The sequence below is a fragment of the Bos grunniens genome, chromosome 22, assembly GCF_055505025.1.
Source record: "Bos grunniens cultivar Pamir isolate PY7600 chromosome 22, Bosgru_T2T1.0, whole genome shotgun sequence".
Lineage (NCBI taxonomy): Eukaryota > Metazoa > Chordata > Mammalia > Artiodactyla > Bovidae > Bos > Bos grunniens.
The window spans coordinates 48,941,789-48,963,997 of NC_141186.1; the positions used below are offsets into that span (position 1 = coordinate 48,941,789).

Genomic DNA, 22,209 nt, shown 5'->3' on the forward strand with positions numbered 1-22,209 from the left:
CCACTGATGCACGGGGCTCTGAGCAAGTGACCCCATCCTATCGGTGAAAGGGGTATGACAATGCTCCCTGCACTGCCCACATCACAAGTTGGATCATGATTGGATATGAAAGTGCTTCGTTAAATGTGAAAAGCTGGGCATGGACAAGGGGTTTCAAAGGAGTGGGCTATTTAAGCGCCCATTCCTGGATGCCACAGCCAGGGCGGACATCACTCATTGATGGGCCTCGGGCTCCTTCTCAACATGACACTGAAAACACCATTGCCAGCTGCTCAGAGGTGACATATCAAATAACGACCAGCTGCCCTTCCTGGGGTCTCTGAGTGGTGGGTCCTCTGATTCTCACTGGTTGGGGGACAGACAGCCACAGGACAAGAGAGCAAGGGGGGATTCAGACCTCAGCTGGTTATGCCCTGGGCAGGGGCCGGCCTCAGTCACAGGCCAGGCCGGGCCTGAGCTGGGGGTCTGCCTGAGGCAGGGGCAGAGACCTCGTACCTTCAGGCGTGACCCCGCCATTCAGGATAGGCTTCCCCGTCTCATCTCGCACTAAGCCATCCTCACTCGTCTTGTGCACTAGGTACAGCTTGTTCTCCTTGTCGTAGTCCAGGACACCGACACTGCACCACTTGTACTTCAGCTTCTGACTCTTGGGGTCCTCTGAAACAGGAGGGGAGTCTATCAGTGCTCCCGGCCATGGGGTGGAGTGAGGCTGCTGCATGTGGGCAGTGGGTGCTAGGAAAGGTCTCGGTGGTCACTGATCTGGCCTCTCTCCCGCCACACTGACTCCCTTTCTCTGGCTGCAGCAGGGTGGGGGCCCTGCCTCCTCCCAGCTGAGCTGGGCAAGAGGAGCCAGGAGGGCCAGGCCTCTCTGCTCTGGTCTCTGCATGGCTCCCTCAGGGCAGCGAGAGACACAGGCCAGCAGGGCTGGGACCGGGAGGCAGGAAAGCCCGAAGCAAACAGATTCGGTTGCGGATCTAGGTGTAAAGCTCACCATGTTCCAACTGGACCCTTTCGAGGCTGAGGGAAGTCCTGAGGCCTTATGTGGCAGCTGAGGCCCCAAGCCCCTCCATCAGAGCAGGGCAGGGTAGAAGATGACAGCTACCCTGCAATGGCTTCAGAGTGGGCCTTGGGGTCTGTTTGGTCAGAATGCACCCATGCCCTGGCCTGAAATTTTTGACTCCTTTTGCTCACCTCCTGCCACTGCCCCCCTTCCTCATCCCTCTCCAGCCACACTGGACATCTGGCTACCCCTGATCTAGAGCTGGCTCCTGCCTCAGGGCCTCAGCACTGGCTGCGCCCTCTATCTGCAACAGTCTTCGCCCACATCACCTCGATGCTGGCTCGTCCCCTGCTCAAGTGGCTTTTCCTTGGAGAAGCATCTCTGCCTAAAATAGCACCTTTTCCCCCGGCACTCTCTGACCCTGTCTGCATATCTCACAGAGCCTGAAGTCATACTGTGTACACATCCTCTCCGGGCCGGAATTCCGAGTAAATGCTCCCGCTGACCGATGCCAGGCAGGTGAGGACAGGTGTGATAAACCTCACCGGCTTTGGTTCTGTTTGGCTTTTCCCTTCTTGTCCTAATTAGTTCCCTTCCTGAAAATGCTGACCTGTTCTTGGCTCAACTTAGAGGGAAAGATGTCACGAGAAGCCCCCAGCAGAAAGCAGAGGCCCCTGGCAGAAAGGCTCCCGACCTGTCCCTCCCATTAGAGCCGCCACTGAGGGCCCGGGCCGTGTGAAGCGGAATCGGCAGAAGCACCTCGGGGAAGCCACTGCCTGGTGCATTTAAGGTTAATGCAGCCCCAAACTTTCCGCTTTTATCACCAAGAATCAGAGATCTGGGAACAATTGAGTTAAATTATTTTTGTAATTAAGTCCAAAGTAAAGGGATCATTCTGGGTTTCTTGTCTAGTTCAGAGAAATTGATTCCAGCATTAATGCGTTTTTAAATTGAAACGCAAACTTACAGCTTGCACAATGGACTTGCTGTGGGCCCCCTGGAGGTAGAGCAGTCTGAGAACCAGCGTGGCTCCTAGAGTCCTGGCTCCCGTCTGGGCGCTGGCCCATTGGGCTCACTCCCCACTCCACGCATGGGGCAGAGAGCAGAGAGGCCCTCGCCCAGCACAAGGGGATGGCCACCTTCAATCTCAAGACCCGGACCTTCCTAGGACGCCTACATGTAGACTAGTCATGCAGGCCAGGGCGGGAACCATGGAAGGTCAGCCTGGCTCTGCTCTGGACAGCAGCGGACTGGAGAGAGCGTCCGAGGCTGCCAGGGCAGATCTGGGGCCAAAGGAGGGACAGACACAGACAAGTTTAAGGTCTGGCAAAAGTGTGCAACATTACTGTGGGGATGTGGGTGTCACAGCGATTGTGAATGGGTGACTGTCGACATGTGTGTTTGTGTGGTGAAAATGTGCGTATGACTGTGTACGTGTGTGTGAGAGATGGTGGGTGAGAGTGACAGTGGGCTTATGAATGTGTGTGTTTGAAAGCAAGTATATGAGTGTGTCATAGTGTGTGTGCTGTCCATGCAGAGGTGAAAGCCAAGAGGCCACAGATACAGGTGGGGCAGAGGAGTTTCTGGGTGATAGAGTGGAATTGTGCCCCTTATACACACTTGAACATGTCTAATAAGCCTGCCTATTTTTCATTACCAATAAATCGAAGACTTTTCTTTAAGACACAGCTGTTCCCTCCCCAGCCCACCAATCCATGGCATCCCTGGCCCCTGCCTTTCCTCCTGTGGGGCCAGCCCTCTGGCCTGTATCCTAGCTGGGAGGGAGGCCTCAAAATGTGGGGCCACCGCCTCCCACGGTTGAGGCTCAGGACAGCCAAGGAGTCCGTGGCTGGGTTGCTGCCAGGACAGCATGGTGCAGACCAAGATCCTGTCCTCCCTGCTCCCGCTGGCCCTGCTCACCGTGCCCCAGGAAGTCATCGGTAGGCAGGAGGGCTTTGCCAGGGACAGGTTTCCTGTTCTCAGACCCTGGCTCCAAGCCCATGTTGATCCACTCAGTGGGAGTCCGGCAGTCAAACTCCTCATTGTCAAACACCTAGGAGGAAATAGCAGGTGCTGGGCAGAGGCAGCTCATCCTGGCGGCCCCTGTGGGCTGAGCATGCGAGGCTAGAGGTGCCCGGTAGCCTCCTCCCTGGATGCAGATGCACGTCTGGGGACCAGGGGCCCGAGTGCCCCCTCTGCTGCTCACAGGGCTCCGTGAAACCCTGTCCAAACAAGCTACCCTGAGGTTCAGGCAGAGGGGTGACTGGGGACTCAGAGCAGGCCCTCTCTTCCACTGGCCAGGACCAGCCAGCTCAGGATCAGTGCAAGAGGCGGTCCTTGGATTTTCCTGAGCGCCCACCCTGACTCGGAAATGATGGCGACTCAGGTTGTCAGGAGGGTAATGTGCATCGAGATTCCACTCTGTCTCCCCAGACACACTGCCAGGCAAGAGACAGTCAGGGCCATGGAGAGAAGGGCAGGGAGGTGGGTGAAAACCAGAGCAGGCTATGCTCTCTCTTTCTCCTCCCTGGACTCCATTTCCCCACAGAACTCCAAAGAGGCTACACAGTTGCCCTCCTCTACTCCAGCTCTCTCCAGCCCAGTGACCCCAGACGCAGTGGTCAAAGGGAGCTGAACGCTACTCCACAGTCCCTCTGCGCTGCTTCTTGACGCCTGAGGAGGGGGTGGGGCCAGAACTCATGCACAAAGGCTTCCCCAGTCTCCCAGAGAAGCAGCAGAGAATCAGCATCCCATGGGTGCTGGGTACCCCCCCGCCACCATGCCCCAGCCTAGGATGTTGAAACTCCCCCTGCGGAGCAGATGTCCTGTTTGACATACAAGTGTTTGTCATTGCCAGGGGATCCCCCTTTTGAATTTGACCCCTCTGCTCGGGTCTTGCACCCCCATCTCCTAACCATCAACTCTCCGTGGACGCTGGACTCACCTTCAGTGGGAGATAGATGGGGAAGAGCGGGTCATGACCCTGCTCAATAGTCTGGGGGTTGTGGGGGTCTGGGTGCCTGGGCATGAGCTTGTCGGAGTCAATGCCCTCGTTGGCCAGCAGCTGCTCGATGTCCAGGCTCAGGTAGAGCTGCTTCCTCCTGCCCAAGGGAGACAGAGGGAGCTCGTGACATCTCAGCTCAGGTGAGTCGCCCCCTCGGGTGTCAGCAAGGGCCCATGGAGTTGAGGCAGTAAAGGTGGGGCTCAGGGACCCCTCCAGGGCCCTATGCTCTCTGGAACCCATGAGGAAGTGGTGTGATGGCTGGAGCCGCTCTCCAGGGCCCCAAATACCCTTGCATCCTGCCTGCAGTCCCACCACATTGACTTAAGAGCCACCCTCCTTGATTTCACAGCAAGGAAAGCAACGTGTTTCCACTAAGAAACCAAAGGGCTAGAAGAGCTGATTGGAACACTTGCAACACAGACCCATCTAGGTAACCTCTGCCATGAGGATGGTCACCTAGCTGCCTACCATCCGTCACCCCTTGTGGTGGGCAGATGCCACCTCCCACCGCCGACCCAGCCATACCTCTCGATCTCAATCTTGCGGGGGCACTGGCCCGGCAGCACCATGTAGGGCACCTGTACTTTGGGCTCGTAGGCCTGCAGCGGGAAGTCAGTCTGGGTGAGCAGCTTGGTGGTGGACCCGATGTGCTCGCGCTCCAGGCGCTCCTCGAAGTCCTCAGAAACCTCAAAGGTTCTGACTGCGGGCAGGGGCAGGGGTGGGGACTCAGGCTGGGGCCCGACACCCCCAGCACCATGCTGGGCAGGGAGCAGGCATGTGGCTTTGGGGCAGGGGGAGTTCAGAGTGGGCCTGAGGCAGGGAGAGGCCAGATGTACACTGGGAGCCCCGGGGGATCCTGAGCCTGGAGGATAAGGGGCTCTGGCAGGCCTGTTTTGGGTCGTGCTCTTCCTGCCCAGAGCTAGTCTCCTCGATCGTTCTCCTCCATGCTGCCCATGACCCTGCTGCCAGTGGCTTTTGCTCAAGCCAGGTGCTGAATCAAACTACTCGCCAGGATTACAGCTGGATAGGAAGATGAAGTGGTAGCTCCCTGCATGTCTAGGTGGGTTCCTGCCATCCCCACCCCGCAGGCCCTGCCAAGCATCTCGGGGTCTGAATGCCATGCATTCACTGGGACCGCTTCCAGACATAAGGCATCCTCGACACTGTAGGAGAGGGTAGCACCACCACCCTGCCCCCACGGGGTCCCCAAGTCACAAAATGGCCATCCCTCCTCAGACAGGCTTCCGTTCCAGTTCTGAGGGCAGGGGCACTGGGGAGAGAGACCAACTGGTAGGGTGACATTTCAGTTTCCCGGGACTCAAGATGTTAAGTGGGAAGGAGAGTCTCAGGCAACCCAGAGAGGTGGGGAGGGGGTGTGGAAAAAAGCTTCGGGGGATGAGCCACCTTTCCCAGGGCCAGGTGGAGGGGGACCTTTGGACTGCTTAGTGATGGCCCCCAACTACTCTCCTGGGAGGTCCTAGGAACCCCCTGCCTGGGCCTCAAATCTCTGGGGTCAAGACGTAGCCACATGGCAAGAGGGTCCACCTTGGGTGTACCCACTCTACAGGCTTACGGAAGCTTCCAGAGGCTGAGCAGGGGCCATCCCCCTGCAGTGAAGTCAGCTCTTTTATCAGAGCTGTTGGGTTCTGAGGGAACCCAACGCTATCAAAAAGCCCTGGACCAGAGGCAGTTTTCAGATTCCTAATCATCTGCTCTTGAGCCTGTGGGTCCGTAACACACTCCACCCCAAAAATCCTGAGCTTCTGGGCCTGGCCCTGCCCCTGCAGGCCCAGAGCCCTAGGCATCTTCCCAGGCCTCCACAGCCTCCACAAAGCCTTCTGCCAAGAGCCCTGACTGCCACCACTCTCTGACCCTTCTGGGCTGCTCTTCCTCATGTGGGTGGGGACACAAAGCTGCTGACCAACCCTTCTCCCATCCCTGCCCCTGCCATGGATGGTGGGAGCACCATTCCCAGTCCCCCACAGCCCTTGATCTGTGGTCTGTAACCATTCTCTAGGCCACAGATACTTGTAAAACTGCTGACCGCAGTAGGCTGCGTCCTCACATCACTGCACAGAGGCACATACATGTGATGTTTCCTCTGCCACCTCTGGGGAGTCACAGACCACCACCCCCGCAAGAGGCCTGTGGGTCCCAAGAAGGCGAGTCTGGACAGTGCCAGCACACAGCCAAGCCTCTCCTAGGGGTAGAAAGGAAGGGCAGACAGCCAGGACCATGGAGGACCTGGGCCTGATTGAAGGGAGTGTCCTGCCTGCTGGCCAGTCAGGAGGGTCCCCCCCAATTCCTCACTGCCTTTCAGGGCCCCTCCCTGCTCACTGCCTCTCTTGGAGCCACCCTCTGCTCCCTTCTGCCACTGGGGGCTGCCCCGCACCCTGCAGGCCTGTCTCAGACTTTACAAAACTCATCACGGAGCCTTAGAGGAGCATCCTTCTTCCCCTCCCCAGCAGTGACCTCCCCGGCACCTTCCTTCTCCAAGCCCTGTTTCCGGTACTGTGGCCTGAGCTGGAGAACAGCTCAGACACAGTCCTGAACTCCTCCAAGCCCGTGTTCCAGGGGAGGCAAGAAATATACCTGTCAATTTCCCACTGGCCCCATCCAGGCTGAGAGAAATGAGGCTCCAGACCTCAGCAGCCCCAGTACACCTGGGCACCCTTGCCATATACAGCTTTGCCGAGAGTAATGACTAAGCAACTGTGCTTCACTGAGCACTCACCACGAGCGGGGCCCTTGCAAAGCACCTTGTGTCTTATTATCCCCATTTTACTAGTGGAGGAAATTGAGACCCTCAGCCAAGAGCAGACAATCTCCCTCAGGCCAGAAGCACTGCTTTTGAAGGCACCCACCCACAGAGCCTCGCTGGGCACTGACCTTCTGGGGTGAACTTGTCAAGGTCGGCCTGCCACAGGAGGTCCAGGTTTGTGCAGGGGCCATGGCACACTTCCTGAAACCAAACCCCACAGCCTTGAGGGAGCATAAACATCCTGAGGACAGGCAGGATCTGGAAGGACGCCCAAGGCCAAGTATCTTCCCTGAGTCCACTAAGCTGCACTCCAGGCGCACAGGGACAGGGATGGGAAAGAATCAACGGAGAAGAATTTGCACAATTCCTCATTCAGAGGCCAAAGTGGGTGACAAGCGATGGACACCTGGGACACCCTGGCCCAACCCTGCTCTGGTCATGCACAGGCCCCTCCTCTCTCTGAGAACAGTCCTGGCGTGTGTCCAGGGGCTGGGCCACAAGACAGAGGTCCTCTGCCTAAAAGCATCCTAAGGCTGTGCGGGACCCACGGGGCTCTTTTCACCCTTCCCTAGTTATATCCCTTCCCTTCTCTGTCCTCCCCCGCCCTCCATCTCTCTACTCCTCTACATGGGCCGTGGCCTGTCAGGGATCTCCAATCTTTGTACCTTCTGTTCCCCCTGCCTGGAACACCCTCCAGACCCCATCCTACCCAGCAAATTCATACCTATCTTGTAGATCTAAGTGGTACATGACCCCCTCCCCAGCCAGAGTTGGGGGCAGGAGTGGGGAAATACTTCCCCACCAACCCACTGCCCCATGACACTGGGTATATGGATGACAATCCTCGTGTGCTGTCACCAGGGATGGATGGGCAGATGGGTGGGTGGGCAGAAAACTGCTAGACTGATAGGCGCCTGGATGGATGGATGAAAGGAAGAAAGGGCAAATGAAACCCACAAGGAAGGTTCAGGCTTGGTAAGGGCACGGCTGCCACACTCACCCCAAGTTTATCCAAGCTTCCGGGGCTGAGGATGTCAGAGTAGAATCCGCGCTGCTTCATCAGGGGGTACTTCTTGTCAGAGCCTGTCAGGGGCAACTTCCGGGGCTGCCCCAAGTCTGAGGGCATGGGTGGGGTCACGGACAGAGGTAAAGGTGGGGTCTTAGGGTCAGGGCTTGGAGGAAGTTTCTGTGACCCAGAATCTGGTCCCTGAAGAATCCTCCCCGGGTCACGCTCCAGGTCTTTCAGATTACACTCAGGGCCCGCAGAGGTCCATCTGCACTCTTGGCCCTGAGAGGCCCTTCCTGGGCTGTGGCCTTCTCTGTTAGGTTGCTCCATGCTGCTTTCTCAGGGTGATGTCCTAGCCAGAGTTCCTAGGACAAGATACTGATGTCCACTGGGCCCTGGTCAGCCTCAGCTCAGCTCCCAGGGCCACCAGAGTACAGGGATGTCTAGTCGGCCACCCCACAACATGCCCCAGCCCCAGGTGTGGAGAAGAGAGAGGGGAGTACTCTCCTAACCTGAATATTACTCAGCCACAAAAAAAAAAAAAAAATGCCATTTATAGAAACATGGATAGACCTAGAGATTATCATACTAAGTGATGTAAGTCAGACAGAGAAAGACAAGTACCATGTGATATCACTTATATGTGGAACCTAAAACATGGCACAGATGAACCTATCTATGAAACGGAAACAGACTCACAAACATAACGATCCGACTTGTGGTTGCCAGGGGTGGGGCGTAGGGGTGGAGGGAGAAGGCTGGACTGGGGGTTTGGGGTTGGCAGATGCAGACTACTGCCTACAGGATAAACGGACAATAAGGTAATCCTGTACAGCACAGGGAACTAGATCCAATCCCCTGGAAAAGTGAAGTGAAGGTTGCTCAGTTGTGTCCGACTCCTTGCGACCCCGCGGACTATACAGTCCATGGAATTCTCCAGGTCAGAATACTGGAGTGGGTAGCCTTTCCCATCTCCAGGGGATCTTCCCAACCCAAGGATTGAACCCAGGTCTCCTGCATTGCAGGCAGACTCTTTACCAGCTGAGCTACAAGGGAACCACAAGAATACCAGAGTGGGTAGCCTATCTCTTCTCCAGTGGATCTAATCCCTTAGGATAAACCATAACGGAAAAAAGTATTTTTTTAAATGGCTATATGTATATGAGTCACTTGGCTGTACAGCAGAGATTGGCACAACATTGTAAACAAACTATACTCAATAAAAAACTTTTTTTAAAAAAAAGGCAGTCAGTCTACAATTATCTCAATAGAAATGTCCATTTAAAGGAGGGCATCTCAACAAAAAGAAACAGAGGCCTGGCCCAAATAAGGCCCCCTCCCACTGCCCAGTCCCATTTCCCACCCGCTGCCCACAGGAGCGGTGGGACAGGCCTCTCTTTCAGCGGCGTGTTTGGTGCTCCGTTATCTTCATTTTAGCCTGGTGGGACTGGCCGGTGCAGGCCGCTATTAGTTCATGGCAAGGGAATCTTGCCTGGCCTGACCCGAAGGGTGGGGCAGGCAGCCAGACTGTCTGGGGCAAGGCTACCCAGCAGTGTCAAAGCATCCTGTGGCTGCTGGAGTCTGCTTCTAAGAAGGGGGTGGTGAGTTGGCAAGACCACTTGAAGGCACAGGAAGCACAGATGGTGCTCTGGCAGCAAGCCCCGCACTGCAAGGCCAAAGGCCAATCAGCTTTTCACCAGTCAAGCATGTCCCACCAGAACTCTGCTCCCTGAATCTACTCCCTGGTGGCCAGACGTCTCCCGGGGCAGGTGCTGAAAATGACACTGAATCTGGCCCACCTGTCTGACTGTCGCCAGCCCTTCCCAGAGCATCTTGAAGACAAAGGACCCACTGGCCCCATCATGGCTGCAAATCCACAGGTATCTGCTTCATCTTTTAACAAAATCACCAAACAGAAAGAGCATGCCTTCGAGAGGCTAGGTCAAGGCCCCACACAAAGGCATTCCATTCCCTGGTCTCCCTGGTTCTCAGATAGGCTTGACCATGCGTGGCTGTTTCCTGCTGTGTTACAAGACTGACGGACGTAACAGGTGCAGAAGCGTCCAGGAAGCTGCAGTGTTGCTGGGGGCAAAAGGAGCCAGTGACGAGTGCACATGCTGCCCCTGGGGGCCTTTTCCCTCTGAGCAGGTTGGCAGTGGGGCGTGCATTCAGGCATGTCCCAAGACGGAAGATGGGAGAGAGGTGCAGACTCAGAATCCTGTTTCTCCTCCATCCCTCAGCCCCACACAGGATCAACGGATCCCTTCCAACCTCACCCAGCTCTGGACACCTAGACTTCACCAGTGTGCACAGGATCAGTGACAGACAGGCAGGCAGGCAGACAGAAAGACCTCTGCCTCTTGTCACAGCCTCACAGGTGACAGCAGCCTGCACACGGGAATGGGTGTGGCTGGTAAGAGAGAGGACATGGTCTCCAGCAAGGCCTCTGCTGGGCACCCTCTCATTTGTGTGAGGGAACTGGCCGGTAGGAGGGCGAGGTGGCCCTGAAAGGTGCAGCGCTGGGAATGGTGACTGGCACTGGGAGTTTAGATGGAGTTCACACATTATCTTGTTTAAATCTCTGAGGTAGGAACTGAGACTATTCTCAATTCTTAGAGATTCAGAGGTGGGAAAAACGAGGCTCAGGAAGGGTAAGTGACCTGCTCAAAAGGCACTACTGGAATGTGAACACAAGTTACTGTTTCTCCAGGAAGATTACCTGGGAGCCCCGCTGGTGTGAGTCAGAGGAGGCTTCGGGTTGGATTCACAGACATTCAACCCTGTGTGACCTGACCACTTGCCGGGCACTTGGCTAGATGGACATAGATGAACAAGGGACAGCTACTACTAGAATCACCAATCCACAAACAAGGAAACTAAGGTCCATAGAAGTTAAGAAACTCGGAAAAGGCACACAGCCAAGAAGTGGCAGAACCATAATAGAAACTGAGGTCTTCGCCTCTGGCTAGCCTAAACATCCTTGTCCTTGGCTTCACAACAGTGGTTCTCAAACTATGTGCCAAGGAGCCCTGAGGTTGAGCAAGGTGAGTGCCTAAGCACAAGGGCTTCTGAGCCACCCACTCCTGAGCCACCCAACAAGGACCCTGCGCCTTTATCTGTTTTACATATTAGGGTTCCGCTCAAGCTCAAATGCAACAATTTTCAAGTAGCATTCATCTCTGGAACCTCAACACCTAGCAAGGGACTAGCATGGGCTTGACACATGGCAGGTGCCTAGAAAGCATTTGGTGAGTAATTGCACGAACGACTGAATGAATGGGGAAAGTAGGGAGGAAGTTGATCCTGTAAGCCCTGTGAGACAGCTGCAGCAGCACTCTGCCGATTTACGGATGAGACACTGAAGACTAAGAGGACTGGGCAGTGGTCAGGCTCAGGAGAGGGGCTGCATGGCCGCTGAGGACCAGAGACCTGGCTCTTTTCCTCATGGGAAAGGAGAAGGAGGGAGCTATGCTCTCAGCATGGGGTGGAGCAAAAACATAAAAATTTTAAAAGTGGTCTCGTCAGTATGGAACTTATCTACAAGATTGTTTAAAAGCGTGCCCCACTCCCTTGCCACTGACCAAAGACAAGAAATCGCTTGTGGGCTCGTCGGCAGGGATGTGAATCCTGAGCCAGGAGGGCGTCCTCTTTGGTGTACACTTGCCCCCCGCGCCTTATTGAGGTCCCCCTGCAGGTGTTGGCCCTGCGATCCCCCAGGCCCACCGACCTACCGACCTACCGGCTCCACCGCAAACGGTGTGGGGTCCGGCTGCCCGTCTCTATGGAGAGACGCTGGGTCCGTTGCTAAGGGGCGGGACCATCCGGGAAGGCTCGCGGGAGCTTCCGTCAGTAAACCTCCGTAGGTCTGCACTGGTGTCCCCTACACAACGCCGGACTTGGTTCCTCCCGCCCAGACTCGTGCAGCTCGTCCACCCTGGACTGGTCCACCTCCGGGCGGCTGGATGGGGGTCGTCGGGAACGCACCAGCCGTCTAGGCTCTCAAATCCAGCCTCCAGTATCCATCTCCCCTCCCAGACTTTTCTAGAGAAAGAGACAAAATGTGCAAAAGCTGTTTTCAAAGTGTGAACAACAACTCTAAAGGGTCCACTCTGAATCCTGGTTAAAAAAAGAAAACCCAAGTTATATAAATAACATGGGAAGAATAACTGGGGAAATTTACAAACTGAAGTTTGTATGTAAGGCACAGATGTCAGAAAGATGGTCAGTTCACTGTGGGAAAGGGTCGTTTCTGGACCCCCACATCACCCAAGACTCAGCTTACACACACACATACACACACTGCTGCTGCTGCTGCTAAGTCGCTTCAGTCGTGTCCAACTGTGTGCGACCCCATAGACGGCAGCCCACCAGGCTCCGCCATCCCTGGGATTCTCCAGGCAAGAACACTGGAGTGGGTTGCCATTTCTTTCTCCAATGCATGAGAGTGAAAAGTGAAAGTGAAGTCGTTCAGTCGTGTCCGACTCTTCACTATCCCAAGGACTGCAACCCACCAGGCTCCTCCGTCCATGGGATTTTCCAAGCAAGAGTACTGGAGTGGGGTGCCATTGCCTTCTCTGGCGCGCACACACACACACACACACAGCCCTAGAGACTCAACTTAAACACACACATACACACCTGCAACTCCACCTCAGCCCTCCTCCGGGTGGGCAGTGGATGTGCCCAATAGTGAGAATTTGGAGATCTGAAGGTATATAGATGCCCTCTGTACCCACCAGTCTTTCCATTTTTCTATAAGGAGAACAGGTGGATTACAAACCAAAGACAATGTAAAAAATAACTCTACCTCAACCTGAGAATCCCTGCCCAGAGCCTTCTCAAAACTGGCTGCATTTCATAGATGGGAAAACTGAGGCTTGATAAGACAGGTTAGTATTGGGGTTGGGGGAGCATGGTAGGACCTGATGCTCATTATGTATGCAAATACCTGATTTTATTTGATGTTTTAGTAATGCTGACTTGGTGCCAGGCCTGTGCTGGGGACTAAGTATCCAGATTTGAACTGGACCCTGCCCCTGCCATAAAATGTCTACTTAGTGGGAGAGAGCCAGAGATACCAGGTCACAAAGAACCCAGAAGCAGAGTTAAAGCTGTGACTAGAGACAATGTCAGGTAGCGCTAGTGGTAAAGAACCTACCTGCCAGTGCAGGACGCGGGCTTGATCCCTGGGTCAGGAATATCCCCAGGAGGAGGGCATGGCAACCCACTCCACTATTCTTGCCTGGAGAATCCCAAGGACAAATGAGCCTGGCAGGCTACAATCCATAGGGTCACAAAGAGTCAGACACGACTGAAGCAACTTAGCATGCACACACTGAGTCAATAACTCAGGCTTTGCACTGATGTCTGCTTCCTCTGTCCAGAACTTCTCTCTCCACCAACTCCTATGCCTGGCCAACTCTTACTGATCCTTCAAGACCCAATGCTGATAAAACCTTTCCTGAGCCTGAACAATGATTTACTTTGCTTTTCTTGTTGGCATTCACACAATAGATACTTGGTGACCAGAAAGAAGGAAAGAGAGTGAGGGGGATTGAAAGCAAGAATAGCCACAGCTTTTCGAGGGGACAGAGACCCCCAAAGCCCTGTTTTGGGCAGCCTGGCTCCTCAGTAGGGCTAGGGCTAGGCTGTGTACCCCACTCTAGTTTGTGGAGAGGCACCTGCTTCTCCTCTTTTGCCTGCCACTTCCTGCACTGGATACAGCTTTCCAAAAAGCTGCAGTACCCATCCTGTTGCCAGGGCAACATCAGCCCATGGTGGGACGTCAGGGATGACAGGGGCAGAGCACTAATCCTGGAAAGTTGCCAAGCAACGCAGCGGGTTGGTGACATCATAGGGGACATGGTTTCTGGACAGATGGACAAGCCACTGCAGAAAGGGTCCACTCTCAGGAGATCTAGCTCACAAAGTCACTCACCCTCTACTATGCAAAGCCAATGGTTTTGGCTGTATCCCTCAACTGGAGGTGGGCTTGGGTGAGGGGAGCAGGGAGTGATGCTTTCCCCAGCAGCCCTGCCAGCTCCACCTTGCCCGTCTGCAGGGGTGGGCAGTGGATGTAACGGCCCCCTTCCTTGGCAGGGGACTGTGGGTCAGTCCCTGCCCTCCTGGATCTCAGGTGCCTACCCTCAAATGCCATCTTCTCCAGTGGCAGGGCCTGGGTTCAGCCTTTGATCTTCCTGCCATGTCCTAGAAGCCATCGTGTCCACTCGTTCCCTGGGAGAGAAGCAAGGTGCTGAGCCATGATCCCATCCTGGGCTCCTGCCCTTTTTGTGGTGGGAGGGCAGGTTTTCGCCCTATTATATGGGTTGGAAGGGAAGCCAACCTTGCTCTTGTTGAAATGGGGAGAGGCTGGGTTCCTGAAAGTGTTGCAGGGTGGGGCTTGGGCAGACAGGTTGCTTAGGGCACCCTGGCCCAAGCCCATGCCTTTGGGCCAGGGGTTTGAGGAGCACAGCCCGCCTGGGCACCCCCTCCCCTGTGCTTCCTGCTGGCAGTACTGAGGCTGGGAGGAATGCTTCAGTAGCTACAGAGATGAAAGCCTCATGTGAATGGGCAGCAGAATGGGCCCTTCACATGGCCAACCAGCCAGAACAGAGGGCGACAGGCACTCAGACAGGGTGCCTGGGGCTACCCGCTCTCCACCTGCCCCCAGCTGACCTCTTGTACCCCAGGATCTCTCTCTGGTTTGCTTGGCCAGGAGCTCTGAGCTGATGCCAAGAGAAACCAAGTCATAGGCATGGAGGGAATCAGAGAGACGGCTCAGCTTCATCCCAGGCCTCCCCCCTCTGCCACTGGCCAGCTGGCTTCGGCAGCTCTCACCAGCATTTTCTCTGATGAATAAAAATGAAGACAAATTAATTCTCCTTTCATCCACATGGTCAGCCTGACAGACAATACCTTGAAAGCCCAGAGCTCAGGGAGGAGGAGTGGAAAGGAGTTTTGGGGGGGCTGGAGGAGTGAGGACCACTCGGTCATGAATGCTCAGTTCCCAGTCCAAAGCCACTCCCACCTATATTCATGTGGAGCTTCCCAGACACAATCTCCTTCTTTGGGTTTTTCTACCACCTTCCATCTCATCTCAGGCTACACCTCCTGTGGAAGCCCTCCCTGGTTGCCAAAGAACACATTCACATTCCCCTCAGGGCACCAAAGCCAGTACCACTCAGTAGGCAACCATGCAATGGTCACTGCTGTATCCCCCAACTGAAAGGTAGTCTTGCATGGTGGGGACCAGGGTGCTGCTTCTCCCAGCAGTCCTGCAAGCTCCATCACTCCTGAAAGGACCCACAGGAAATGACTAGGAGACAGAGCCATCCACGTCAGGCCATCACCCTGAAGATGCCCGCTGACAGCCACCTAGCTGCACGTGACCGCACTTCATATCCTCTTCCCCAGTCTACCTCCCCACTCTGGCCTGCAATTCCAGACCATGCCAGTGAACCGGGTCCAGGGTGCTGATGTCTGCTCACCAGGAGCAGCAGCCAGAAGAGGTTCCCGCCAGCCCCTAAACACCTGGGCCAAAGTTCCAGGTGACAAGCCCCGGGACAATGATATATTTCACAGGACATTTCCGTGGCGCCTGAGGAGCTGCAGAGAGCTGTTCATCATAATTAGGTTCTGAGTGCCTCTGATTTCCCCTTGGCCCCAAGCAGCTCACTGAGCATCAGCAGAAAGACCTCTTGGTAGAGTAGCTGGCCTCAACCATCTCAGTCCTGTGACCCACCAGATACCCCCACCCCTCCTGGGAACCTGAGTTTGCAGAGTCGGGGACCTGACTACCATTGTGACCTTTTGCCCACCTCTAGAAAGGTCTCTGAATAGGGCAGGAGGCCTGGTTTCTGCCGCCAGTTCACTGGGCAAGTCTCTTCTCTTGCCACGCCTTCGTTTTTCCATCTGCACAGTGGGGAACACAAACCTTGCTCAGCTCTGCACCTTGGCCTCCTGTACAGAACGGTGTGAGGGACACTGGGACTGTTACCCTAACCCAAATACCTCTTTTCTTGGCAAAGGCTTTGCTCTTTCCAGACCTCTGAGAGGAAGTGTGTAAGAAACTCTGACAGTCAGAGCAGCACTATTTACAACACCCAAAACATGGAGACAACCTAAACGTCACTGACACATGAATGGATAAAGAAAATATAGTGTATATACACAATGGAATACTACTCCGCCATGAAAAGAACAAAATAATGCCAGTTACGGCAACATGGACGGACCTGGAGATTATCACACTAAGTCAGAGAGATAAATACCATATGACACCCCTTACATGTGGAATCTAAAATCTGGCACAAATGAGCCTACTACAAAACAGAAGTAGACTCAGACACAGAGGACAGACTTGTTGCCAAGCGAGTGGAGGGTTAGGGAAGGAAGGACTGGGCGTGTGGGATCAGCAGAGAAAAACCACTATATATAGGAGGATAAACGAGACCCAGCTGTATAGCACAGGGAACTATATTCAATATCTTGGGGAAAAACCATACTGAAAAAGAATGTCTCTATGTGTATAAGTGAGTCACTTTGCTGTGCAGTAGAAATTGGCATGACATTGCCAATCAACTAGACTTCAATTATAAAAATTTAAAACCAGAAAGAAACTCCGACAGGTCAGCAAAGATAGTTTGTTCAAGAGAGGGAGTTCCTCATTATCAGAGAGGTGGGGCCAGTTAGTGCCGATGGCCCAGGGGTGTTCAAACAGCCAGGGTGGCAGCTGCAGCGGGCAGTCTCCTTGGCAACCTGCTCCCATGCTGCAGGTCCGCAAACAAGGTGGCAAGAGGAGAGGGACCTCAGCCTAGGTCAGAGCAAAGTCGGATGGGAGCCTGGGGCTGTCCTGCAGTGTGTAGGGCGACAGGGGCCACAAGCCAAACACCAGTGACCGGGGGCCTCGCCTTCCCTCTCCAGGAAGGGGGTGGGCATCCTCCAGAGCTCCCCACTCCACCCATCCCCTTGACCCTCTTCTATTCCACCATCCAGTTGGGGAGGGGACATCAGAGTGCCAGATATCAATAGTTCCCAGCATCTCAGTGTCCCTACCTGAACTGTTTGAATCACCAGGGGCCCGCCAGGCCATCCTCTGGCAGTATTCCCTCTCCATGTAGGAGGGGGTCCCTGCCCCAGTGTCCACTTTCCCTGATCCTCTTGACCTGCCACTCAAGAAGCTGGCACTGATAGGTCCCCTGCCCAGTACCCTGTACCCATGAGGGGCCGCTGAGAAATGTCATCTCCACCTCTAAACAGTGGCTCTCAAGTGTGCAGGAGGCCTTCAGGTCTCCACATGGTCTAACAGAGGTGACCCCACGTGGCCCCCTTCTTTCTTCTCTCTCCAACTCTGCCATCCAACCCTGAACCAGCTCTGGGGACATCCTTGCCTCAAATCTCCTTCCAAGCAGAAGGAACTTACCCTTGGAGGCCCTGAGTGTGGGAACAGTTGCTTCCATTTTACAGATGAGTAGACTGAGGCCCTGGAATGGAGGCCTTGTCATGGACACACGTGCTACTGGTCAGGAAGAGCTGGCTTGGCAGTGGGACCCTTGGCCCTGGCCCAGGGCCCACCCTGCTACCCCTTCCTGGTTCCATAGCCCCTCTTGTCTGGCCCGCAGAGCAGGCAGCTGGGCTCGGGAATGGGCAGGGAGTGCCTTGGGGAGGGCGCCTGGGCTGGGGAGCAGGTGCGGTGGGGGGGCGGCAGGTGCAGGATAATGGGGCCACCGGGGAGGCCGGGGGAGCAGGTGCCACCGTCGGGGGTGAGGTTGCCATTGTTCAGGCAGCTCTGGTGGGCCCCGTGCAGGAGCGGCATCCCTGTGAGCCCCTGGGCCACCCTGGCTCATGCTCGGAGGTCGTCCAGATGCCTGGGCACAGGCAGAGAGCCAAGCCCCTCCCCTGGGTCTCAGCAACCCGCCAGGTTGCCATGACAACAAGTACTTTCATCCTTGTCCCTTTGTCTGGTCACGGTCCAGCTTTTGTGACCAAGCCATAATCGGGAGGTGGAGAGAAAGGGGCCTTACCTCCGGACACACAGCTGGGGTAGAACTGTGAACCCGAGACAGAGGGACTGGGGGGCAGGTTAAAGCGGAAAGACTGGGCTTTGCCAGCCATTGACCCTTGGAGCCTCCTCTCCTGGCTGCTCACCACACCCTGAGAGCTGGGTCTGTGGGCCTGGGAGTGACCTGGACCCCAGGCTCTCCTATCCTCTCCCTCTGCCTCATCTTCCCATCTAGGAATGGACCACTCCCCTCCCTTGGTGCACCATGGCTCTGGGAAGCAAGAGCATGGCTGAACCAGTTGGATAACTTCCCTGTACAACTGAGGAAAATGAGGCACAGAGCCAAGCTGGGCCTTGGCCTGGATCACACCACAGAGAGCAAAAGGAAGAGCCAGGACCTCAAGCCATTAAGTCTCAAGGCCCAAATGGCAAGCCACCCCCACTGTCATCTCTTTTCCTGACACCTCAGTGGGCAGGAGCCTAGCCACCAGGGCTGGGGACAGGCTATGGTGGCCCAAACCCCACTATCTGTGTGACCGTGAGCAAGCCTCTTTTCCTCCTGGAACCCCAGTCTGTAAATCTAGGGGCGTCGAGAGTAACGGGGAGCCCATCCCCCCAAAGCTGGGGTGAGAATGAAGCAAGACTCACTCTGCATAAAGCCAGCTCCACGCCAACCCCACAAACACCACACATCCTCCATGCCCAGCATCACTCCCTACCCAGAGGACTTGACATCCCCATGTCTCCACCCTGCCGCCTGCTCTGGGCCTTTGCACCAGTGGTCCCTCCCCTGTGGAGCTCTCTCCCCTCACACAGGAATCTGGAAGTCCCTGGTCACTGAGACAGAATGTGCTTGTGTGTGCTCAGCCGTGTTCAACTCTTTGTAACCCCATGAACTGTAACCCACCAGGCTCCTCTGTCCATGGGATTCTCCAAACAAGAATACTGGAGTCTGCTGCCATTCCCTTCTCGGATCACTGCCTAAATCTACAGGAATCCCCCACAGGCAAGTTCTGATGTTCAACAGGGGAAGCCCTGAGCAGAAGCAGAGCGTGTTCCTGGGATGCGAACTCAGCTCTGGGGATGGGGTGGCACAGAAGGAGGGGAGTGGGGTGGCTTACAGACTGGGCTCTAGCACGTTTTGTCCTTCCTTCCTCGGCTGGCTCTTCTGATCTTTGAGGGGAGCCAGGAATTCCTGCAAGCCCCCTGCCCCAGGCTCACCACCGCAGTTTCATGGGAGGAGTCTGGGCATCTCAGTGATGATCAGCACAACCTTGAAGGTTTGGAGTGAGCTTCTGTAGGGTCTGCCAGTTTTCATGGGATCTGGGGCTCTCTCTGCAGGCCTCTTTGGCTCAGGACAGACCACCCCCTACCAGGGCAGCCTCACACACATGACAGGGTCTGGTGATGTGACCCACAGACAGCTCCAAGCAGACATCTCAGTCAGGATGGGTCTGCATCCCCTCTTCTCAGCCACCACTGGTCCCCCTGAATGAGATTTGAGGAGTAGAGGGCCACAGGAAAGGGGCCTAGGCTCTCCTGCAGCTGGAGTGGAGTGAACACTGAGCAGAGAACCGATTCGAAACACCAGGGACCCAGCCCCACATATCAACACAGCCCAGCCATCTCAAGAAAATGTTACTTCCTCTTCCCATGAACATCTTTCTCTGGGATTAGCTCGACATCTGTGCTGGATGTGAGTGGGGCGGCAGCAGGGCCTGTTTCCTGAGGCCACTGGATGGGTGCTGGGGCCTGGGCTGAGGTTGCAGCACTGGCAGCCCACACCCACAGAAGGATGGTGTCCACCATGGTTATTCATTGTTGCTCTGGGTTAGGAAGCTGTTACTGAGAAACTCGTGTCATGAGGTTTAAACATCATGTCACTTAATCCTCACATCAGCCCTGGAAGATGGTGTCTATCATCGTTTCCCCTTTTATAGGTAGGGACACCAAAGCTCAGAGATGTTAAGCTTGTGAGAGGGGATAAGCAGACCCACCTGAGAGGTTGGGGAGGGGAGAAGGGCACAACTGAGGCCACTGTTGGCTAGAACAGTGCAAAATACAGATTTGGGCTCAGAATAAAGCATTTTGTATAAATGGCCTGAGCCAAGGGACCAGGCTATCTACATGGCAAGGAACATGCGTCGTGAGGCAAGGAGAAGCTGGAGTGGGTACCTCACTCAGGCATCAGGATGGAAACAGTCCCGCCCAAAGCACCTGGGACCTTAAGGTGTCCATCCCAGCCTCACCCCAGCCCTGGAGGGCAGAGAGAAGGCAGCACCTCTCAGTCAGAGGGCGAAGGATGGAGGGGCACATACTGCCCAGAACCAATGCCCTGTTGCCTCATCTCCAGGAGTAGCTTCCACTGTCCGAAGTATGCTTTAAAGGGAAGTTTCAGTAGACCAGGGACAAGGTACAGGGGAGACTGGGAGTGAACACTCCAAATTTTGCATCCCAGGTCACTTGCTTTGTCCCAGCCCCCCACGGTGGGGACGATTCAGAGCTCAGGCCCACGCGCAGTTCCCCTCCCTAGGGAACTGACAGCTGTTCTTCCCCTCCGCCACCAAACCCCAGCAGTTCTACTCCTAAACACCCTCCAAACCAATGCCCCCTCCAGATCCATAGCCACGGCCCTGGCCTCCTCCTCCCTGGCCTGCTCACCACCAGCCGGCATTACCAGTTCCTCCTATCCAGCAGCCCTGCTTAGACCCCTCCACAGCCCATCCTTCTCCCCACGTGGCACCACGTGCTGCCCTCTGGCCAGAGGGAGGCTCTTTGAGTTCCTGGTACATATGAGGTACGTGCCCGCTTGTCACCTGGATCATACTCATTGCAGCTCAGGCATGTTTCCTCCCAGATCTAGGTTAAGCATCCCTGTGCTCCTATAGCCATGACAGAACCATGCAGCCATAGCCATTAACATGTCTGCCTCAGGAGCTCCCTGGCGATCCAGTAGTTAGGAGTCAGTGCATTTACTCCCAAGAGCCTGGTGTTCAATCCCTGTTCAGGGAACAAAGATTCCACAAGCCACAAGACGAGGCCAGATATATACATATAACATATATTATATATATACATATATAAAATGTCTGCCTTCTCAGAGAGACCAAATGTGCTATGGGCAGGGTCAGCCTGTCTGGCTCAGCCCCGTGTCCCTAGTCCCAGCCCTGCTGCCTGGCACAGAGGAGATGCGCAGTGACTGACAGCCAAGTGGATGAATGAGAATGTGGTCAAGGCCGGGAGGGCTGGTGTCCCGGCTGAGCTTGGCTGGGCGTAGAAGCCACAGCAGGAAGTGGGCTTGAGGAAGACTTCCAGGATGGGAGACTGACTGAGCCAGCAGGTCCTCTGCAGAGGCCCCTGGACCTGTGCGGCCCCTCTCCTGCCTTGAACTGCAAAGAGGTGTCATCTCTAACAGTCACACATCTGCCAGAAAGGGGCAGGAACTGGGGCCTCCAGCCGAAGGGAGAGGGTGATTTAGGTGGATTCCTAGAGGTCTCATACACTGCCTTTCACGTGTTCGCTTTCAGCAAAGCCATTTAACAGTCTCCTGGGGACCACTGTGGGTGTGAGGGAATTCAAAGGTCCAGCCATGGGCCCCCCTCCCTGTTCAGCTGGAGGGCAGATGCCCATTGGTGGCTTTGTACAACCCCAACCCCCAGCCCCGACCCCTGTGCAGAGAACCAGCAAGTCTGAGAGGGCAGGAGGTGTCCCTGGACTTGGCTGACCTTGAAGCTACTGCTGTCTGCGGGTGGTCCCAGGCCAGCCTTCTGCTGCCGCACACTCCTCCTGGCTCAGCGGCCGCATCCTGAACTCCCTGGCGGGCTTCCAGGCCTTGGAGGAGGCCACCGCCTTTGCCACCACCATCACCGCTGCCACCACTGCTGCTGTGAAAATGCAATTACAGCAAACAGCCGCTGCCTCACTCGAGCCTCACCATCCACACCTGGAACTAATTAACTTAATTAGGGCTTAATGAGCTACACTGGTCGGAAGGCCTATTTTTACTTAATTATCCCCTAATGCGCTTGGCATGGAGGGGCGGGGGATCAGGAGCATGGCTTTGGCGGTGGCAGCCACCTCCTCTCCCTGCAGAAGGGACACCCAGGAGCCACGCTCGCCTGCCAGGAGTGAACCCCAAAGAGCTGGAAGTCTGGGAGTGGAGGCGAGGCAGGGGCCACACCTGAGGGAACAAGTGCCCCAGCCCCGGCACCATCACTGTGGCCGCCCGGCCTCAGCTGGGGCTGAAGCCACCCAGACCCCCCTCAGCCCTAGCACATTGCCCTTTGCCATCTGCTGCATTGCACCTGCACCACGTGGTTCTCATTTTCTGACCCCCCACTAGAGTACAGGTTCCGTGAGGGCACAGATTTCGTGTCTTGGTCCCTACTGAGTCCCCAGCCTAGAACAGCATGTGCCTGGCACACAGCAGGGACTTTCT

The 22,209-nt window shown here is 55.5% G+C and overlaps 1 protein-coding gene across 1 annotated transcript in view; it reads right to left on the minus strand.

Annotated features, from left to right (window-relative positions):
• DNAH1 (dynein axonemal heavy chain 1) overlaps window positions 1-21,655 on the minus strand; it is a 90,413-nt gene extending 68,758 nt beyond the window's left edge. Inside the window, exons 1-9 of the mRNA XM_086367542.1 lie at window positions 21,497-21,655; window positions 13,916-14,005; window positions 11,511-11,812; window positions 7,766-8,136; window positions 6,894-6,966; window positions 4,530-4,704; window positions 3,945-4,101; window positions 2,921-3,053; window positions 496-657 (exon numbers count right to left, since the gene is read on the minus strand). Of these exons, the coding sequence (XP_086223668.1) occupies window positions 496-657; window positions 2,921-3,053; window positions 3,945-4,101; window positions 4,530-4,704; window positions 6,894-6,966; window positions 7,766-8,101 (1,036 nt within the window). The 5' untranslated portion in view covers window positions 8,102-8,136; window positions 11,511-11,812; window positions 13,916-14,005; window positions 21,497-21,655. The remainder of the gene's footprint in view (window positions 1-495; window positions 658-2,920; window positions 3,054-3,944; window positions 4,102-4,529; window positions 4,705-6,893; window positions 6,967-7,765; window positions 8,137-11,510; window positions 11,813-13,915; window positions 14,006-21,496) is intronic.
• Between the last annotated feature and the right edge of the window lie 554 nt (window positions 21,656-22,209).